Source organism: Pseudonaja textilis, unplaced genomic scaffold, assembly GCF_049901715.1.
Source record: "Pseudonaja textilis isolate UNSWEBS1 unplaced genomic scaffold, rPseTex1.2 PTEXCTG89, whole genome shotgun sequence".
In the NCBI taxonomy this organism is placed as follows: Eukaryota; Metazoa; Chordata; class Lepidosauria; order Squamata; family Elapidae; genus Pseudonaja; species Pseudonaja textilis.
Genome location: NW_028262840.1, coordinates 6,586 through 24,291, shown reverse-complemented (window position 1 = coordinate 24,291; position 17,706 = coordinate 6,586). Strand labels below are relative to the sequence as shown.

General features: G+C 46.9%; 1 protein-coding gene across 9 annotated transcripts; it reads right to left on the bottom strand.

Moving 5' to 3' along the window:
- Positions 1-1,463: 1,463 nt before the first annotated feature.
- LOC148123767 (vomeronasal type-2 receptor 26-like) lies at positions 1,464-16,832 on the bottom strand. Of its 9 annotated transcripts, none has more exons than XM_087918851.1 (7): positions 15,938-16,832; positions 12,293-12,823; positions 11,500-11,788; positions 9,469-10,263; positions 6,451-6,663; positions 4,980-5,106; positions 1,464-2,912 (listed from the first exon to the last, which is right to left on the bottom strand). In XM_087918851.1, exons 2-7 carry the CDS (start codon positions 12,673-12,675, stop codon positions 2,002-2,004), a joined length of 2,718 nt encoding a protein of 905 aa, XP_087774977.1. In that variant the 5' UTR covers positions 12,676-12,823; positions 15,938-16,832; the 3' UTR covers positions 1,464-2,001. The 9 variants fall into 9 exon arrangements, with proteins under 9 accessions (XP_087774977.1, XP_087774985.1, XP_087774979.1 ...); XM_087918859.1 differs by lacking the exon at positions 15,938-16,832 and having other exon boundaries at positions 11,500-11,810; positions 12,236-12,467; positions 12,604-13,560; XM_087918853.1 differs by lacking the exon at positions 15,938-16,832 and having other exon boundaries at positions 12,293-12,467; positions 12,604-13,560.
- Between the last annotated feature and the right edge of the window lie 874 nt (positions 16,833-17,706).

The following is a 17,706-nucleotide window of genomic DNA, read 5'->3' as shown; positions in this document are numbered from 1 at the left end:
TTCTCCTGTGGCCCCTGGACCTAAACCCAAGACAATGTTTCAGAGATTCCTTAGCTCAGGTGTGGTACAGAGAAAAACAGGGGCACTCGGGCCTAAAGAAGGTGCACCCTGTAAAATGGTGTTTCCAGAACCTTCCATCTCTGCCTTCATTACTCAAATGAAACAATGGCATTGTTTATGGAGCCTACTCATCTTCTGGGAAACTCACAGCCTAATTTTTTTGCATGAGTTGCCGGTCAATTTGAGTGACATTCCTGACAATAATTGATTTAGGACTTGTTGATTGTATTGGCCAATATTTGGGAGGCTTTGAGTTCTAATTCTCCCTCAGGCAGGAAAACTTCCTGGGGGACTTTTAGTGGATCATCAGGAGACTTTTGAATTCCAGTCCCGCCTTAGTTCTTATTGAATTTGGGGTGGTAAATTTGGAAACATTTTCTCAGATTAATGTGAGATACTAAAATTGGAGATACCTAGAGTGTGAGATGGCCGAGGGTCCAATATTGTGGGTAGTGATGGAGGAAAGTGAAATTGTGGGATAATCGCTGTGGTGGGGATCAATTTTTTTTTTACTACCAGTTCTGTGGGCATGGGTTTGTGGGTGGGGCTTGGGCTTGGGCATGGCTTGGTGGGCATGGCAGTGGAAAGTTACTTCAAAAGCCCATTCCTACCTCTCCTGACTAACCTGCTTTCCAGCTCCGTTCTCCTGTGCAGGACAACCAATCCAGATGATCAGCTGGGACTCAGTGGGAGGCAGAGAAGAGATGGGGGTGAGGCCAGTCAGAGGCTGTATTTGCCAGTTCTCCGAACCACTCAAAATTTCCTACTGAATACCACCTCTGGATAAACGCCTCTTCCATGTGGCACAAAGCCACAAGTCTCTGCCTTCTTCTACTGCTTGTGGGAGAACCAGAGGGATTTGTGTGAATCTTAGACTGACCTTCTTCTGATCCAACAGAGCTGTTCTTATTTCCTTAAAATGAAATTTACAAAGGGGTTCCTATTCACAGTTAGGAGTCATTATGAGACATAAAAATTGATTCCCAATTGATCAGCAATCTCTGTGGTTGGAGAGCAGAGCAGCTTCCATGGGTGCCTCTTCCTAGAAACCTAGAAGTCCTCTCCCCACTTATTCAGCCCCTTCTTGGACCTGGATGAACCTTATGCAGCATTGGAGGTTTGTGACCTGGTCAATGATGCGGCTGCCTTGAGACAGGATCCCTGCAACCTCCTCCTGGGAAGAGTCCCAAGGTCCCCTTTCTCTGGACATCTTCTCCAGCCCTTCACAGATGAAACAGGCTTGGAGGAGGAGCAGAGAAATGCTTCATGTACAAATTGTAGAGTGGGAAATTAAAGGGCTCGAAAACGGCTATTTTATCTCTCTGGTTGTTGAAAGGAAAAAAATATACAATGGAAATTTCTTTACAAACTTAACTTTTTTATTTACTTTTTTTTGCTGTGAAGTACATACAATCCCAAACTGAAATCCCAGACAGCTGTTCTGCTGAATTCTTTCTGCAAAGGAGGTTTTATCAGGAAATCAAGAAAGACTCATATAAGATGGATGAAGATTTCCGTCCTCAGTTGGGAGCCACTCAAACACAGCATTTCACATCATTCCGGCATTTTTAGGGAGAGGATCAGGCAACTAAGATGGTGTTTGGTTCCCACAGTTTCTTCCTGACCACTTTTCCTATACATTTTCTCACCACCCACCCACATGTTTAGCTCCTGTCAGTGGGAACAAGTGCATCAATCCTTTTTTATAAGGTATCATGTTCAGTAGCTGTTGCTGAACAGCTGAATTCCTCTGAATTTTACAGTGGTCTCTTTAGCAATATTTATTGAGATGGGAGGGAACTGCAAGAATTCCAGTCGTTCAACAATTCCCCATTTTGTAACATACAGATATCATTTTCTTTGACTCCTGCATACTATCTAAATGGAAATCAAATAAAAGAAACATTAACAATTCTTCCACTATCATAATGATGTTATATCTCATGTTTTTACATTTGTTCTGGCTGTGAGATGCTCCTTTGTGTTCAGCTCTGGCCTCAGAAGGATAATGTAGCACTTGGGGACGAAGATGCAGCCCAGCAGCCCAGCACTGGAGGCCAGGATGGAGAAGACCTGCACAGCCACCATGTGTTTCCCTTTGATGCTCAGGTAGGTGGGCACAAAAGTCACCCAGACACTGCAGAAGACCAGCATGCTGAAGGTGATCAGTTTGGCTTCGTTGAAGGCCCCAGGAAGATTCCTGGCCAGGAAAGCCACCATGAAGCAGACGGCAGCCAGGAAGCCCATGTAGCTGAGGGTGACGTAGAACATGACAACAGCCCCTTCGTTGCATTGCAGGATGATCTCTCCAGGCTGGGAGAGGAGATCAGAGTCAGGGAAGGGGGGAGAAACTCCCAGCCAGATGGAGCAGATGATAACTTGGACACCAGAAGAAGACAGGATGATGGAGTTGGCCAAACGCTTCCCCAACCATCTCTTCGCTCGGTTTCCTGGTTTTGTGGCCAGAAAAGCCAGCACCACCATGATGGTTTTGGCCAAGAGAGAAGAAACGGCAACTGAGAAGATGATGCTGAAAACCGTTTGTCGGAGAAGGCAGGTGGCTTTCCTTGGTTGACCAATGAAGAGAGAAGAAGACAAGAAGCAAAGCAGGAGGGAGACCAGGAGGATGTAGGAGAGGTCCCGGTTGTTGGCTTTGACAAGGGGAGTTTCTCGGTATTTAATGAAGATGGTTAAAACAAGGCTTGTGGTTAGGAACAAGAATAGGGCAAAAGAGACCAGGATGATGCCCAGAAGTTCTTCATAAGACAGGAAGGTTATCACTTTGGGGATACATTGGACTCTTTTTTTATTTGGGAATTTATCATCCGGACATTTGGTGCATTTTTCTGTGTCTGAGAAAAAAGAACAACAACCCCATATTTCTTTGTCCTTTGCATTTCAAGATATATTGTACATTGTTTGGGAACAAGTGATTATCAGGAGCATTTTCCGGGATGGATTTCTTAATATCTCCAGAGTCAAAAAATAATTGTATCACTTTTTTAAAAAAGATAGCTACAATATATTTTTGATAGGCTATGAAATTGAGTGAAGGCTTAGGACAGGGGTGTCCAACCTTTCACCTTCCCTGGGCCACATTAGAAGATGAAAATTTGGTTTGGGCCACACATAAAATAAAATAACAGTAACGATACCCAATCATCCCCCAAAACCATAGAAAACATAGTTAACATATTAAATTTATTTGGAAATAAAGTTAGTGAGATGTTTTTATTATTTATTATTAATTATTTATTTAAAATTATTTATTTTTTATCACCATTTTTTTTATTACAGTTTATTTTCCGGCCAAGTTTTGGGGGGGAGCTCGCCTGCCTCACGCCACCTCTCCTCCTGCAAATAGCCGGGCTGGATGAGGCAGGACTGGAAGGCAGAAGCAGCAGCGGCGGCGGCGGGGCAGAAGCGGCGGTGGGGAAGGCCGCTGCCCCGCCCCCCGCCACCGTTGCTGCTTCTGCCCCGCCGACGCTTCTTCCCCACCCCGCTGCTGCTTCTGCCGCCGCCGTTCTGCCCCGCCACCATCCCCACCGCCGCCGCTTCTGCCGCCACCGCCGCTTCTTCCCCGCCCGGCTGCTGCTTCTGCCGCCGCCGTTTCTGCCCCGCCACCATGCCCGCCACCGCCGCCGCTTCTGCCGCCGCTGCTTCTTCCCCGCCCCTGCTGCTGCTTCTGCCGCCGCCATTTCTGCCCCGCCACCATGCCCACCGCCGCCGCCTTCTTCCCTGCCGCGGGCAGCGGGGCGGGGCAGAAGCAGCAGCGTGGAAGGGCAAAGGCAGGGTGGCGGCAGGGCAGAAGCACAGCAGTGGCGGGCAGAACGGCGTGGGGAAGCCGCCGCCCCGCCGCCCCGCCACCGTTGCTGCTTCTGCCCCCGCCGACGCTTCTTCCCCACCCCGCTGCTGCTTCTGCCGCCGCCGCTTATGCCCCGCCACCATCCCCGCCGCCGCCGCTTCTGCCGCCGCCCAGCTGCTGCTTCTGCCGCCCTTTCTGCCCCGCCACCATGCCCGCCGCCGCCGCTTCTTCCCCGCCCTGCTGCTGCTTCTGCCGCCACCGTTCTGCCCCTCGCCACCATGCCCGCCGCCGCCGCCGCTTCTTCCCCTGCCGCGGGGGCAGCGGCGGCGGGGGCAGAAGCAGCAGCAGTGGCAGGGCAGAAGCGGCAGGGGTGGCGGCAGGGGCAGAAGCAGCAGCAGTGGCGGGGCAGAAGCGGAGGGGGTGGCGGCGGGGCAGAAGCGGCGTCGGCGGGGGCAGCAGCAGTGGCAGGGGCAGAAGCAGCAGCGGTGGCGGTAACAGCAGGAGGTGGCGTTCTGACAGCGCCCGCCTTTTCTCTTGCTGCTTGGCCTGGCGCTCGCCTCGCCTCACCTCGCACCTGCCTCTCCTCCTCCTTCTCGCTGGCTGTGGCACGATGGTTGGGGTGGGCATTGGGCTGCATTACGAGGCGACTTGGGCCACATGCGGCCCGTGGGCTGCGGGTTGGACAAGCCTGGCTTAGGACTTGAAAGATTTCCTTTGTAATGTTCAGAATATTGATAGGAACCTGCATTACTAAAGGTAAATGATGAATCAATTAATCTTTCTAGAGAAACTTATCTGCCAGGTGGCAATTCTTGTTTACTTGCCTCAGAGGTGGCTGGCGGATCAAGTGACTGCTGCAAATAATTTGAAATGGCCATTGGAGCAGTGGTGATACAGGTGCAGTAGTAAAGCTTGTCCAATCTGCCACAGCCACCTCTCTCTATCCAGCCCTTCCTTCACAGTCTTTTTGTTCTTCTGTTTAGATAAGAAACGGGGCATTTTGGAAATAAAGAAGAAACCAATTCAGCTTTTTTTTTTAATTCACACTTTCATGACAATGCTCTGGATGGATCCAGTTCCACCAGGCCTCCCATTTTACTCTGGTGTTACCCACCTTTCTGAGTGGAGAACGTCCCCTCTGGACAAGGAACGCAGTCGTAACAGCACACTGGCTCTCCTTCTCGAGCCCTCTTGACAAATCCAGGATGACAACTTTCCACACATTCAGATTGAGGAAAGGACTGAGCAGAAAAAAAACAGGATTGCCAAAGGAAATGTGTTAGGACTCTCCGTCCATGGAAAATGGAGGTAAAAATGGATATTAGGCAAGATATTAGATATTAGCCTCTGGTCTTCACTTAAGTAAAGACAAAATCTCTCACTATTTCCAAATGGTTGGAGATATAACTTCTGAAAGATTCTTCCTTTAGTTCCTCTCTTTTGCTTTTGGCATCTCATATTGCCAAAATAAAGAAAGGACTTCATTAAATAGAAAAGCCTGGAGAGATGGAACCAGTGGTGGGATTCTACTGGTTCTGTCCAGTTCTATAGAACTGGTTGTTATGATTCTGCGCCAGTTCAGGGAACCAGCAACTCACACCACTGGCTGACCATGCCCCTGTCTGCCCGCCCCTCCCCTCTGTGCCCAATCAGTCCTTATAACGCATGCGTGGCATCGCCTGCAGCCTGCCTTTGCCCACTCGCCAGGCCAGCCATTGCTGCATGCCTTCCGCTGTGGCCCTGCCTGATCTCCCTGGGTGAGTGAGGCTCTGCAAGCTCTGGGGCCCAGTCACCTATCTGCCACTGCCGGTCACTTTTAACCCCCCCACCCCACTTGCCTTTTGCTGCCATCACCCGCCACCCTCACCCCCAGCAGGGAAGGCCCAGTATCTGCAGTGAATCCAGGTGGGGGGTGAGATGCAGACTGGTGGGGACATTTAATGACTGTGGCAAGAAAGGCCATCAAATGGGGCAAAACTCACTTGATAGATGTCTCACTTAACAACAGAAATGTTGGGCTCAGTTGTGGTCATAAGTTGAGGACTACCTGTATTGGGGACCCTTTTCTTCTGGCGAGGACCTCATTCACACAGCATGCTTGACCAGGCCATGATCCTCGCACCCCCCCTGAGAGAAGCCAGAGACTCGCCACATCTCTTGCACTTTTCCCCAAGCAGGACGAGAAGAAGCTTCTTTCCCCCAATGGGGGCAAAAGGACCTCCGTCCAATCACGATTCAATCCCATCCGATACAGTCCAAGCCTGGATTCAGGCCCCGGTCAGCAGAATTGCCACCTTCGTTGCTCTTCTGGGCACAAGGAGCAAACAGCCAGAAGCTACTAGCGACACATTCCCCAGCCCTTGTGGGTTTCTCACCCCTTTGATGGAGACCCTTAATTGTACATGGTCCACAAAATGGAACAATATAGAAGCCTTCCAAGCAGCCTAAGTGAAAAAATCCAGTTTCTACCGCCCAGATTCAATTCTCGGTGAAGATCAACCACCTTTGGGGAATAGCATCAGCCCTCTTGAAATGGGACCTCAGGCTTTGGAAAACAGAGGAAAGACAGCAAAACTTTCTCCTACCTTGTTGAGCACCTTTAACCGTGAAAGAGCATCTTGGTTGATAGAAAGTCTCTGTCTTACAAAATACGCCACAGTCTCTTCCCTGGGATCATCCCTGGGAAGAACCAAGTAGCCGAAAATGAACAGATCTGCTGCTACCTTTCCATTTGGGTCAATGTAGAGTTCAAAGTCCGAAATATTGACAAACTCATTCTTCTCCAGGAAAGGATGGAACTAAAATGGGAACATGCAACAATTTTAAAAGCAGAAAACTCTGTTTCTTATCCCAGATGCTTTTTCACATTTGAATCTTTCTTCCATAGTTGTCTAATTTACAGACATGCTTCATTAGGAGAATAAGTATTACCCCTATCTTACAAGTGAAGGAAAAAAGTTCACAAAAAATTGTTGATCATATTTTGACAATATAGATTTTGACAAAATATAGTTGAACAACAGAAAAATGGAGATTTATGAACTCCCTGAAAGCAACAGGTTGATTATCAGAAACACGGATTTGTCAGGAAGAAAATTGTCAGGGTCATCCTCTCCCAGGAAGCCCAGACAGGAAACCTGAGCTAGGCCCACTTCGCTTTAATGCTGCACTGACAGGATTTGGGGAGTCGGAAAGTACAAACCTCCCACTGAGCCTTTTTTTAATGCAGCTGTAGGTGTCCTCCTCTTATCTGGTTCTTCCCCAGGCAGAATCTCTCCTCCACCCCACAAAAGTCATTCCCTCCTATCACGGCCCTTTCTAAATGGATTGTGGGAAAGGGGGGGATATAACTTATGTGCTCTATGCAAGTCATCCTCACATATTATTTCATTTCCTAAATACATTATGGAAATACTGCTGATATAACTTGATCTCAGGAAAGAGTAACAAACAATTTTGTGATGTGATCAGAAACCCAGTTAAGTGAGGGGTGGGTGGTATGATAATTAAGTGGATAAAAACTGATTTAAAAATGGTACTAAAATAATCTTTAGTTTTTTTAATCTTTGTCATGAAAGTGGGAAGATACAACATTTTGTCGTTAAGTCATCAATTTTTCTTTGTTGTCATTAATATAATAGGGTTGATAAATCGCTATTATACAAGATTTATAACAATTCTCAGGCAAATATACTTTTATGTTATTGAAACATTACCAACTTTCCAGAAAAATATTTATGATTTCTCCTAGAAAAAATGTATGACTGAAAAGCAGTTCTGGGTTTTAGGATTTGATAAATTATAGTATCTCATATAAGAACATTAATGATGCACTGGATGAAGGATTGTGCCAAGCTTGATAAGTATATAAGGGAGCCAGTTTTGTCTTCTGGTGAAGCCCCCGAAGTAGAAAGCAAGAGACTGTGAGCTGAAGTCCTGCCTTGGTCATGAAGCAGTCTCTCAGCCCAACTCAACTCACAGGGTTGTTGTTGTGGGGAAAATGAACACACAACTTCTCATTGGTACTCAGCCCCCGTGGCTTCTGCAGGGAAGGGCTTTTAAGGATGGGGGATGAGTTAGTGCACTTAGTGAACTCAAACAAGGCCTCGAAGATCTGGAAATCCAACAAGATGGGGCTGCTCTTCCCAAGAATGTTTATTTGAGCAGCCTTTAGAGCAACGAGATATTTATATCGAATAACCCTGCCAAAAGTCCAAAGGGAATTAACCTCCGAGAGCTGCAACGGAGTTCCCAGAGCCGTTTCAGGGGGCCGATACAAAGAAAGAGCGCCTGAGCTGAGACTGGGGCCCTGTGGACAAGGGGCCACTCAAACTGCAGCTCACGGCCTCCTATGCTGCATCTCCTATCAGGACTCAGGGATTCACTTTGTGACGCCTCTCCTAATAAAATATCCGGGAAATTCGGAACTCTTTTATGTGCAACTGCAGTTCTCAGATCAATAGGAAGGAGTTTCTCTGAATGGGGCCAAATTCTGTTCTGCCATAACGCAAAATTATGTATTTATTTATTTAGGACATTTACATTGCCACATATTCGCACATGACTCAGCATTAGGCAGACTCTAACTCCCCATTGACTGTCGTTTATTTTTATTTTTCTCCATTATTATTATTATTAATTGTAATGCTGGTCTCTGACTGTACTAAAAGTGGACTGGATGAAGGAGGAAGCTGTGTTGGAGACATTTGCCATCTTGAGTTATTTGTAAATAAAAATAACTCAAAAATAACTTGTTTATGAAAACAATCTCAAAATTGTACTTGACTGCAACCTGAAACTGAGTCTTGAGAGAAGACAAGGAGGAGATTATGAGAGCAGCTTCTCCAACTTGCAACATCTCTCAGTTGGACAAGGGAGGATTCAAGACTCTTCCAATGACTGAAAGAGGTGTTGGGAGTTAAAACCCTCCCCTCTCCTAGGAAAATGAAATATTTTAGGATATACTAAAAAGGGAGAATATATTTCCCTAAAAAGAAAAGTAGAAACTCAGAGAGCCTGAAACTCAGCCCCCCTCCCAACTTTGCTAATGGACCATTACTCTGGCCTAGGCCACTCTATTTTACATAACAAAGATCTACTCCAGGTAAAGCTCAAAAGGAATTGCCCAAAGCCATCACCATCATCCAGCGAGGCTCAACCAAGCCTGGGACTCAGGACAGCCTACAGAGTTGGCCCTGCATGGCCCCATGGGAGTCTGACAACCAATCAGAATACAAGCTCAAATTCAAATCCCAACAGAGGGCATCAAACAGTTGCACTCTCAGCATCTCAGCCCTTCTTTCCTCAACCAAGGCATGTGCTCCTGTCCACCATTAAACCATCTTCCAAGCAGTCACCATGTTTCCAGCGTCTTTCTTCCCCACTTGGAACTGAACCCAGAAGGAGATTTCTTCCAACAGAGGCTAGACAGAAACTTCAGATCTGCTCCCTGTTATTCCGGAGCGTCAGACAGGAGCAATTAGATGGTGCAAATCTCTTGACCTTTTGCAGCACAAGAAGGTTGAGATGTTCCCCTCCTTCTCCTTTGGGTTCCTTCTCCAAAGGATCTCAGATGAATGGATCCCTATTGGGACCCCCCATACCTGCCATGGCTGCAGCCTCGGAGCCCCCAACCTCTTTTCTCCCTCCTTCCTTCCCCTCCTCGATCTGGAGGAATAAGCGGCATTCATGGCCTGGGCCAAAGTCTGAATGATACTGTAGTAATGATGGTCATTTATGATCCGTTTCCTGTTCCTTTTCTCCTGGGTCTCCAGTGGGGCTTTCTGGGTGCATCTTCTGCGGCCTTTGACAGAAAAGACGTGCTTGGAAAGGGAACAGTGGAAATAATGATCTTGAAACTGATCTTCCACAAAGAAATGGGGTTCAAAGGCAGCATCTGTTGGCCTTTTTTTCCCCAGATAACCAAAATTCGAAATACTATGGATGTATTTGAGAGGTATGTGCTTCTCTATTGGATACGCTGCAAAACTTGTGGTGATCCAGACTTTCCCTTCAATGGGTCCTGGCAAATGCATAAGTGCTTCATGGAAAGGAATAATTCTGTTCCAGATGGAAATAAATTCTATGAAGTGGACAAAGACATTGACTTGTCTCCACTTAGAGAGGGCCTCCCTGAGGGGTGCTGTTTGTCCAGTTGTTGTGAATCGTTGTGATATAACCACACAAATTCCATTCCTGACAAGCATCGGAGGGAAAGTCCTCATGAAATTATCTCCATTTTCTGTGTCTGAAGCAAAGAGGCCAATCAGGGTCCATCTGAAATGGAGGAGCAGCTGGACAATTGCTGGGTACTGGAATCCTTCTTTGGGGAGCAATGGGTGGAAAAAGGGGAATCTCCTTTTATCACTCAGAGCCTCTGAAGGAAATCTATGAGAGATCTGAAAAAGTAATGAAGAATAATGTTGAATATAGACATTTACATACTCGTAATACTACGTTCCAATTGGACAACCACTACCGCCTAGCGATTGGTGGTTAACAACGCATATTGATTGGTCGCCTCAATGGCGGGAGGTTTAAAATGATACCATTGGTTGTGAGCCGCGAGCAGCCGCTATATAAGAGGCTGCTGCGGCTCAAGTTTAGTTGAAGTTACTGACAGTTAATAAAGAGCTGAACTCAACTCCGGTCTCGAGTCTACTTTGTTCTGGCGACAGAACAAATAATATGTTATAATGTGGTCCAGATCAACTCCAAAATATTAGTTATTGACAAACCCAATTTTGTTCTGATGAACATATCAGAATAATTTGTTCCTTAGTCACAGTTTAAATATTTTAGACAGTTAAATATTTAACAAGATTGTATATAAAAATGGAACGCAAAATCATATTAAATAAAAAACAATTAAAAATGCAAGGTGAATTTCTGTGTCACCCCTACAATTCCAACTATTAGATTCAAATTAGCAGATGTCAGATACAATGTTTGGATCTAAGATATAGGGCAGTTTTATATGCTATTTCTGAGTACTGAAACCTCTTTCTCAGCTTCTATATCCCAAATTCTTTGTGGAACAATTTTTCAGCTTCTTCTCCAGATGTACAAGAGACTAAGAGACCGCAACTCCTAACACAAATTGTCAGTTGTACAATCCAATAAGTCTTTAATTGAAATTTTGCCTGTTTTGGGACTCGCTTTAATTTTAAACCAATAATTATATACCCTGAATTTATACAAAGTAGAAATGTTATAAATTCATAACTTACTGTATCTCTGAGGGCAGGAGCTGAACTCCTTTTATCCACCCCAAAGATCCTCTTCAGATCCTGTGATCTCAATAATTTTTTATACATAGACAGGACTCTTGCCAACTTGATTCCAATTGGATAAGGCAGATATTATTGATATGTGAAAATGAACATGCTAATGGAGGACCTCAAAAGCTGGATAGTTTTTCAATAGTTGAATATTCAGTAGAATATCCTCTACAGGGACCTTATGGCTCTTCAGGCCTTTAATGGTGAATTTGAAGATGAACATAATCGACTAAAACATAGTTTATATGTTCCCTAATATTCTGAAAAGCTGCTCTTGAATTCTATGAAGATATTGGATCTGTTGTTCATCCCCACCACCCCACTCACCTTAGATAGAGAAAAACACACACAAACCTGTGGGACTTTGTAGGTGCCTCCTAATGTTGACATCTGGATGGAGATGTCCCTGGAAGCTCCATCAATCAGAGCCAGGAGGTTCTCCTTCCTCCCACAGCCGTAGTTGGGGACATTGGCTTCTCCAGTGGAAAGAATGTCCAGCAAGGCATCTGAAGTGCGGAAGGTGCTCAAATGGTTTTCATGGATGTTGTAGCCCAGGGTGAGATTGTGCAGGAGCTGGGAATTCTTGTGGACCATTTGAATAGCAAAAATTGATTTTAGGGTAATTGTTAGATCAGAACTCTTCCTATTGTAAAAACAATATTCATGTTATTATATTCAATAGCAACAACAAATGTTTTTAAAATATATAATCCTTCACAAACCTACTAAGCCTTAGGCCAACATTGATCCAAATCGAATGATCAATTATGCAAATGAGAGAGGCAACTACAATTGTTTCAATTGCTACTTAAACAAAGGTCATTATTCAAGTGATGAACTCAGGAATGAACTGAGAAAGGAAAATCATCTGGATTTCATTCAGGTCCTTTTAAAACTCCATCTTTGGATTTTACTCTCTTCCACAAAGTAAGGCAAAAGAGGGAAGCCATGGAAATAAAAATCATTCAGGAAATTAGACAGGTCCTGAGGTACAAAAATAAGTGACATAAGAAGAAAAGGAGAGTGTTAGAATTGCACATGGAGGGAGTGCAACTCCATCACCCTGCATGACTTACGAAGAAGAAGGTATAGGAGGGCTGTTGAAAGGCCACATTATAGGTGACACCATTTTCAGTTGTGACCACACCAATGAGATGGTCTCCAGGCCTGTAAAAGCTCCATGGATTGTAGCCATCCTGGTGCTCCAAACTCAATGGGCATTTCCTTCTCAGCTTCCCACAGACTGATGGGGACACCAGCAGCAGCAGAAGCAGAAGCAGGAGGTCCATCATTCATGGCATTAATCAATCCACTTCCTGTTTCTAACACAAACAACAGGAACAGTTGGAGAAATGCAAAGACTCTGAGAAGTGCCAGTGGCTTTCCTGATCTAAGCAGAGAATCACTCAGTTTCATCTGCAAAGGAGAGAAAGGTGCAATCAAGAGCAGAGCCTGTACCTGTCCCAAAACTTGGTCCCAGAGAGCTTCACCCAAGGAATTTATCCTTTTCTGATACAAGATCCTTTGCATGTGGCTTCAGTCTAACGCCTGCATCAAAGTCAAAAACTGGAGATATAGCATCACAGGTCTCAAAGGCCCAGATGGTCATAATTACAGCAAGAAGCAACTTCTCCTCTTGGGATCCAACTTTTTCTGGGCTCCATCTGCAGAGGAGAGGCTGGAATAAAACATGTTAGTAAAAATTACAGATATACCCCTGGGATCATTGTTCTGTTGTGGTTGTGGTCCTTCCTTCCTGTCAGGGCAAGTCCAGAAAGTGATGCTGGGGAAGAGAATTCAGCACCCAGGGAATTGACTTCTGCTGTCCTTCAACATGGCCTCTTGTCTCCAGAGATTGCTGGGGAAGGTCACTCAGAGCTATGGAGTTTGGTGCCACTTCTAAGTTAATGCCATTTAACTCTAGTGTTGCCTGTCTTCTAATGACAATCGGCACCCTTGATCTCTGCCCAAGGTTAAGAGTAGACCCTGTTTGGAATTCTGTTTTATGTCATAATCCCATATATTGATCTTAATTGCAGTCGGTTTTAAAATTGCTTGTGCCTGAAGTGAAATTTCATTTCCCATCTTTTCTAGCAATATTAATTCTGAGATAAAAGCTCATTAAGAAGCAGGAAAGTGACAACTTGTGGACTAGATCGTTGGGTAAATAGGGAGAAAAATATAGAATGGATGGAATTTTTTATTTTTATTTTCTTATTATTCCTGTGTTATCTTACCATGTTCCTATAATACACCAAGATTCTTTATATTTTGATTTTTCTTATTTTTTTAAATAAAGAATGGACTGTAAGTTCTGCAGGTGCGATCTATCCATCCCTTTCTTTCTTTCTTTCTTTCTTTCTTTCTTTCTTTCTTTCTTTCTTTCTTTCTTTCTTTCTTTCTTTCTTTCTTTCTTTCTTTCTTTCTTTCTTTCTTTCTCTATATCTATCCATCCAGAACTATCTCTATCATCTATCTATATCTACCCATCGATATCTATCTATCTATCTATCTATCTATCTATCTATCTATCTATCTATCTATCTATCTATCTATCTATCTATCTACCATGTTTCTCACAAAATAAGTCTGGGCCTTATTATTTTTTAACCCCCGAAAAAACGGCGAGGCCGTCTTTTGGGGGGTGACTTAATTTCCTCCCCCACCTAGAGCGGCCCATATGCAAGTACTTCACCACGAGGCCATTTCTACTGACCAATGAAAGCTCCCCGAAGGCAGAGTCCCCAGCCGCTTGGGGGTGAGGCATGGCTGCCCGTGTCCTCTCGCCATTAGGCAATGTCCTTCAGGCAATGGAAGCTCCCCAAGGGCAGTCACCAGCCACTTCAATCGGCCGGGAGAAGCGGCCTCGGGGCTTCCATCGCCTGAAAGATACTGCCTAATGGCGAGGAGACATGGGCAGCCACGCCATGCTCCAAAGGGGCTGGGGACTCTGCCTTCAGGGAGCTTTCGTCGGACAATAGAAGCGGCCTCATGGTGACAGGTGTGTGTGTGTGCGCTCACCCCAAGGCCGCTTCTACCGCCCGATCGAAGTGGCTGGTGACTGCCCATGGGGAACTTCCATTGCCCGAAAGACACTGCCTAATGGCAAGGGGACACGGGCAGCCACACCTCGCCCCAAAGCAGCTGGGGACTCTGCCTTCAGGAAGCTCTCGTCGGCCGATAGAAGCGGCCTTGCGGCGAGGGGAGTGTGTGTCTGTGCACTAACCCAATCGAAGTGGCTGGTGACTCCCCTTGGGGAGCTTCTATCACCCAAAAGACACTGCCTAATGGCGAGGGGACAGGGGCAGCCATGCCTCTCCCCGAAGCAACTGGAGACTCTGTCTTCGGGGAGCTTCTATCGGCTGATCTTCTATTGGTAGATCGGGGTATTCTAGCCTAGGCTACCTGCAGGGCACTCCTAAAGGCAAGTTTTCTCCCCACCCACCCCTGCCCTTCCCCCCCATTTCTCTTCACCTCGTGTAGTTCTAGTGAATGATGTCAGAATTGGCGGGGAAATGCATAGTTTAAATAGGCCTAAATTTTGGGGTGGGGCTTATTTCATCTCATGCCTAGAAATCATGCTGGGCCTATTGGTGGAGGCTGTATTGTTGGAGAAACATGGTATCTATCTATCTATCTATCTATCTATCTATCTATCTCTCTCTCTCTTCTCTCTTCTTATTCTATCATATCTCTATTCTATCTATCATCATCTATATCATCCATCTCTATCTATTTCTATCATTATACTATCTATCATCTATCTATCTATCTATCTATCTATCTATCTATCTATATCTATCTATCTATCTATCCTATCTCATCTATCTATCTATCATCTATCTACTATTCACTCTATCTCTCATCTATCTACCCATCTCTTATCTATCTATCTATCTATCATCTATCTATCTATCTATCCATCTATCTATCATCTCTATCTATCTATCTATCTATCTATCTATCTATCTATCTATCTATCTATCTATCTATCTATCTATCTATCTATCTATCTATCTATCTATCTATCTATCTATCTATCTATCTATCTATCTATCTATATCTATCCATTCAATTTACTGGTCACCCATCTTATCACAGGGAAACCCTACAAAGATGGCAGTGATGCCCACAGTGTGGTGGATGGTGCAACCTGATTTTTAGTGACATGATTTCTGGAGATCTGGTTGCTCTTCCTCTGTTGTGGGGATCTTCTATTGGTGGGGAGGGACCCCTCTGACCTTCCCAATTTCTGGGGCCGAGACTTTCTATACCAAAAAACCTCCAAAGGGTTTGAAGGTGCTGTTGGAACTCCTTTGTTCCTGGTTTAGTTGCATCCGTTGTTCAGGGAGGATGTTTCTTCACTGGGGGGGACATTAATATGGACTTCTTGGCCCAGAAGGGGGAACTGTGGGGGGCTGAGTGTGGGGGGGAACTGAAGGGACAGGCAGGCCCATCCTGGCAGGGAGGAGCAGAGGAAGGCCCGTATCCCAGGTCCTCCGCTTGGAAGTTCTCCCCCTGAACCTCCCTCAGATTCTGCTCTCAGGGCCTGCAGACCAGATCCTGGGTGGCTCCGGGTTCAAGCTGTGGCTTTTCAGGGCCAGGTTGATGTGCGATGAGACTCTCTTCTCCTCCAGGAGGTTCCCAGCTGTGTCTGACCAAAGCCGGGTGAGGCCCAGAGGGGAGGAAGCCCCTCCTGGGTCAGGAATGAGCCCACCCCAACTTCTGGGTTTGTCCCAGGGAGACCCCAAAGGAGGGAGGAGGGGGGCTATGGTCATCCAAGGTTTCTCACCGGCCTTGAGGAGGCTCCATGTGGACCTCTGGCTTCTCTCAGGGGGGCTGCGAGGATCATGGCCTGGTCAAGCGTGTTGTGTGAACAGGGTCCTCGCCAGAAGAAAGGGGTCCCCAATACAGGTAGTCCTCAACTTATGACCACAACTGAGCCCAACATTTCTGTTGTTAAGTGAGACATCCATCAAGTGAGTTTTGCCCCATTTGATGGCCTTTCTTTCCACAGTCATTAAGTGAATCATTGTAGTTGATAAGTTAGGAACCCGGTCATTAAGTGAATTTGGCTTCCCCATTGCTTGTCAGAAGGTCATAAAAGGGGATCACAATGGCCCTGGGATGCTGGTACTGTCATAAACATGAAACTATGGCCAATTCTGAACTCTGATCTCTGCATTTGATGCTGCAAAGGTCATTAATTGTGAAAAACGGTCCTAAGTCCCATTTCTCAGTGCAGTTGTAACTTGGATCGGTCACTAAATGAACGGTTGGAAGTCGAGGCCTGCCTGTGTACCTCCTCTTGATCAGCTTCTCTCCCAGGAATTCATTTTCTTCTGAGTTCCCATCATCCACTGACTCTTCAGCCAACAGGTTCAACTTCCGGAAACAAACCATGGTTAAGAGGTGCAGGTGTGAATGCAGCCACTGGGGAAGAGACCGGGTTCAGTGGGTCGTGTGGATCCCCTGGAGTCAGTTGGGTGGGGTGGGGGTTCAATCCTGGGGGGCCCTGAGTTCCAGTGCTGCCTGGGGAGCCAAGCCAGCTAGGACGCTCTGGGCCAGCCGCTCTCTCGGAGCCCTGGGAAAGAGGCAATGGCAACCGCTTCTGAGCAGCCTGGCCAAGATCTCTGGGCCGGCCTCCCCTGGGGGCTTCCGGACCACCTTCCTGTCCATCTGGCCGAGGCTGAGGGGCCTCTTGGGCCTGGCTTCCTCCTTGCCGGTCAAGTGGCCTCCAACGGGCTGGATTCGGGGAGGGTTTGGCAGGGGCTTTGCTGTGAGGAGGGGGCACAGAGGGGTCCTGCAGTGTCATGGGGGTCTGCAGGGGTCTGCCCCCTCCCTAGTGAGGGCAGGGAGGGAGGGGGGCTGGGGGAGAGGGAGGCAGGGGGAGCCCCCCACCCCATCTGGTCTGGGAAGCTCAGGTGCTGTTGGAAAGCCCACCTCTGAGGGAGGGGCCCTCCTAGGGGCTAGTGGGCTGCAGTGGGGAGGGGAGGTCAGCCTGGGCCCCTGCTGCCAATTTCCCCCTGGGGCAACCAGGTGCTTCTTCCTCCTCCTGCTCTGGGAAGTGGGGCGCCCCATGGAGGGGGCTCCCTCTGGCCTTGATGGGCAGGTGGGGGGAACTTCTGCATGGGGGTCCAGGGCAGGGGGGCAGCAAATAGGGGGGAGGGATCCCCAGTTTGCATCTCTTGCCAAGATCCGAGACTGGTGTGCCAGCTTTGCACCTGGCAGGTGTGCAGCCCACCAGCTCCTGGTCCCGGCCAGAAGGAAGGGCCGAGGCCGGAGGAGAGTCTCTTGATCCTTTCAGAAGTCAGGAAACGGCTTTCCAGGTGAAAGGAGACCCCAAAATCAGGGAGGTCAGACTGAAGCCCCAGAGCTCTGCCCCCCCCCCCAAATCTCTACCTGTGCCTGAGCTCATTTCCCTCAGAACCCCGAAGGGGCTTCAAGGCCGTTTCTTTCCCAGGGAGGCGGAGGAGGAAGATGGATGGATGGAGGGAAAAGAGGCAGGAGGGGAATCGGGTGGAAGGAGGAGGAGGAGGAGGAGGAGGAGGCCGGGAGAAA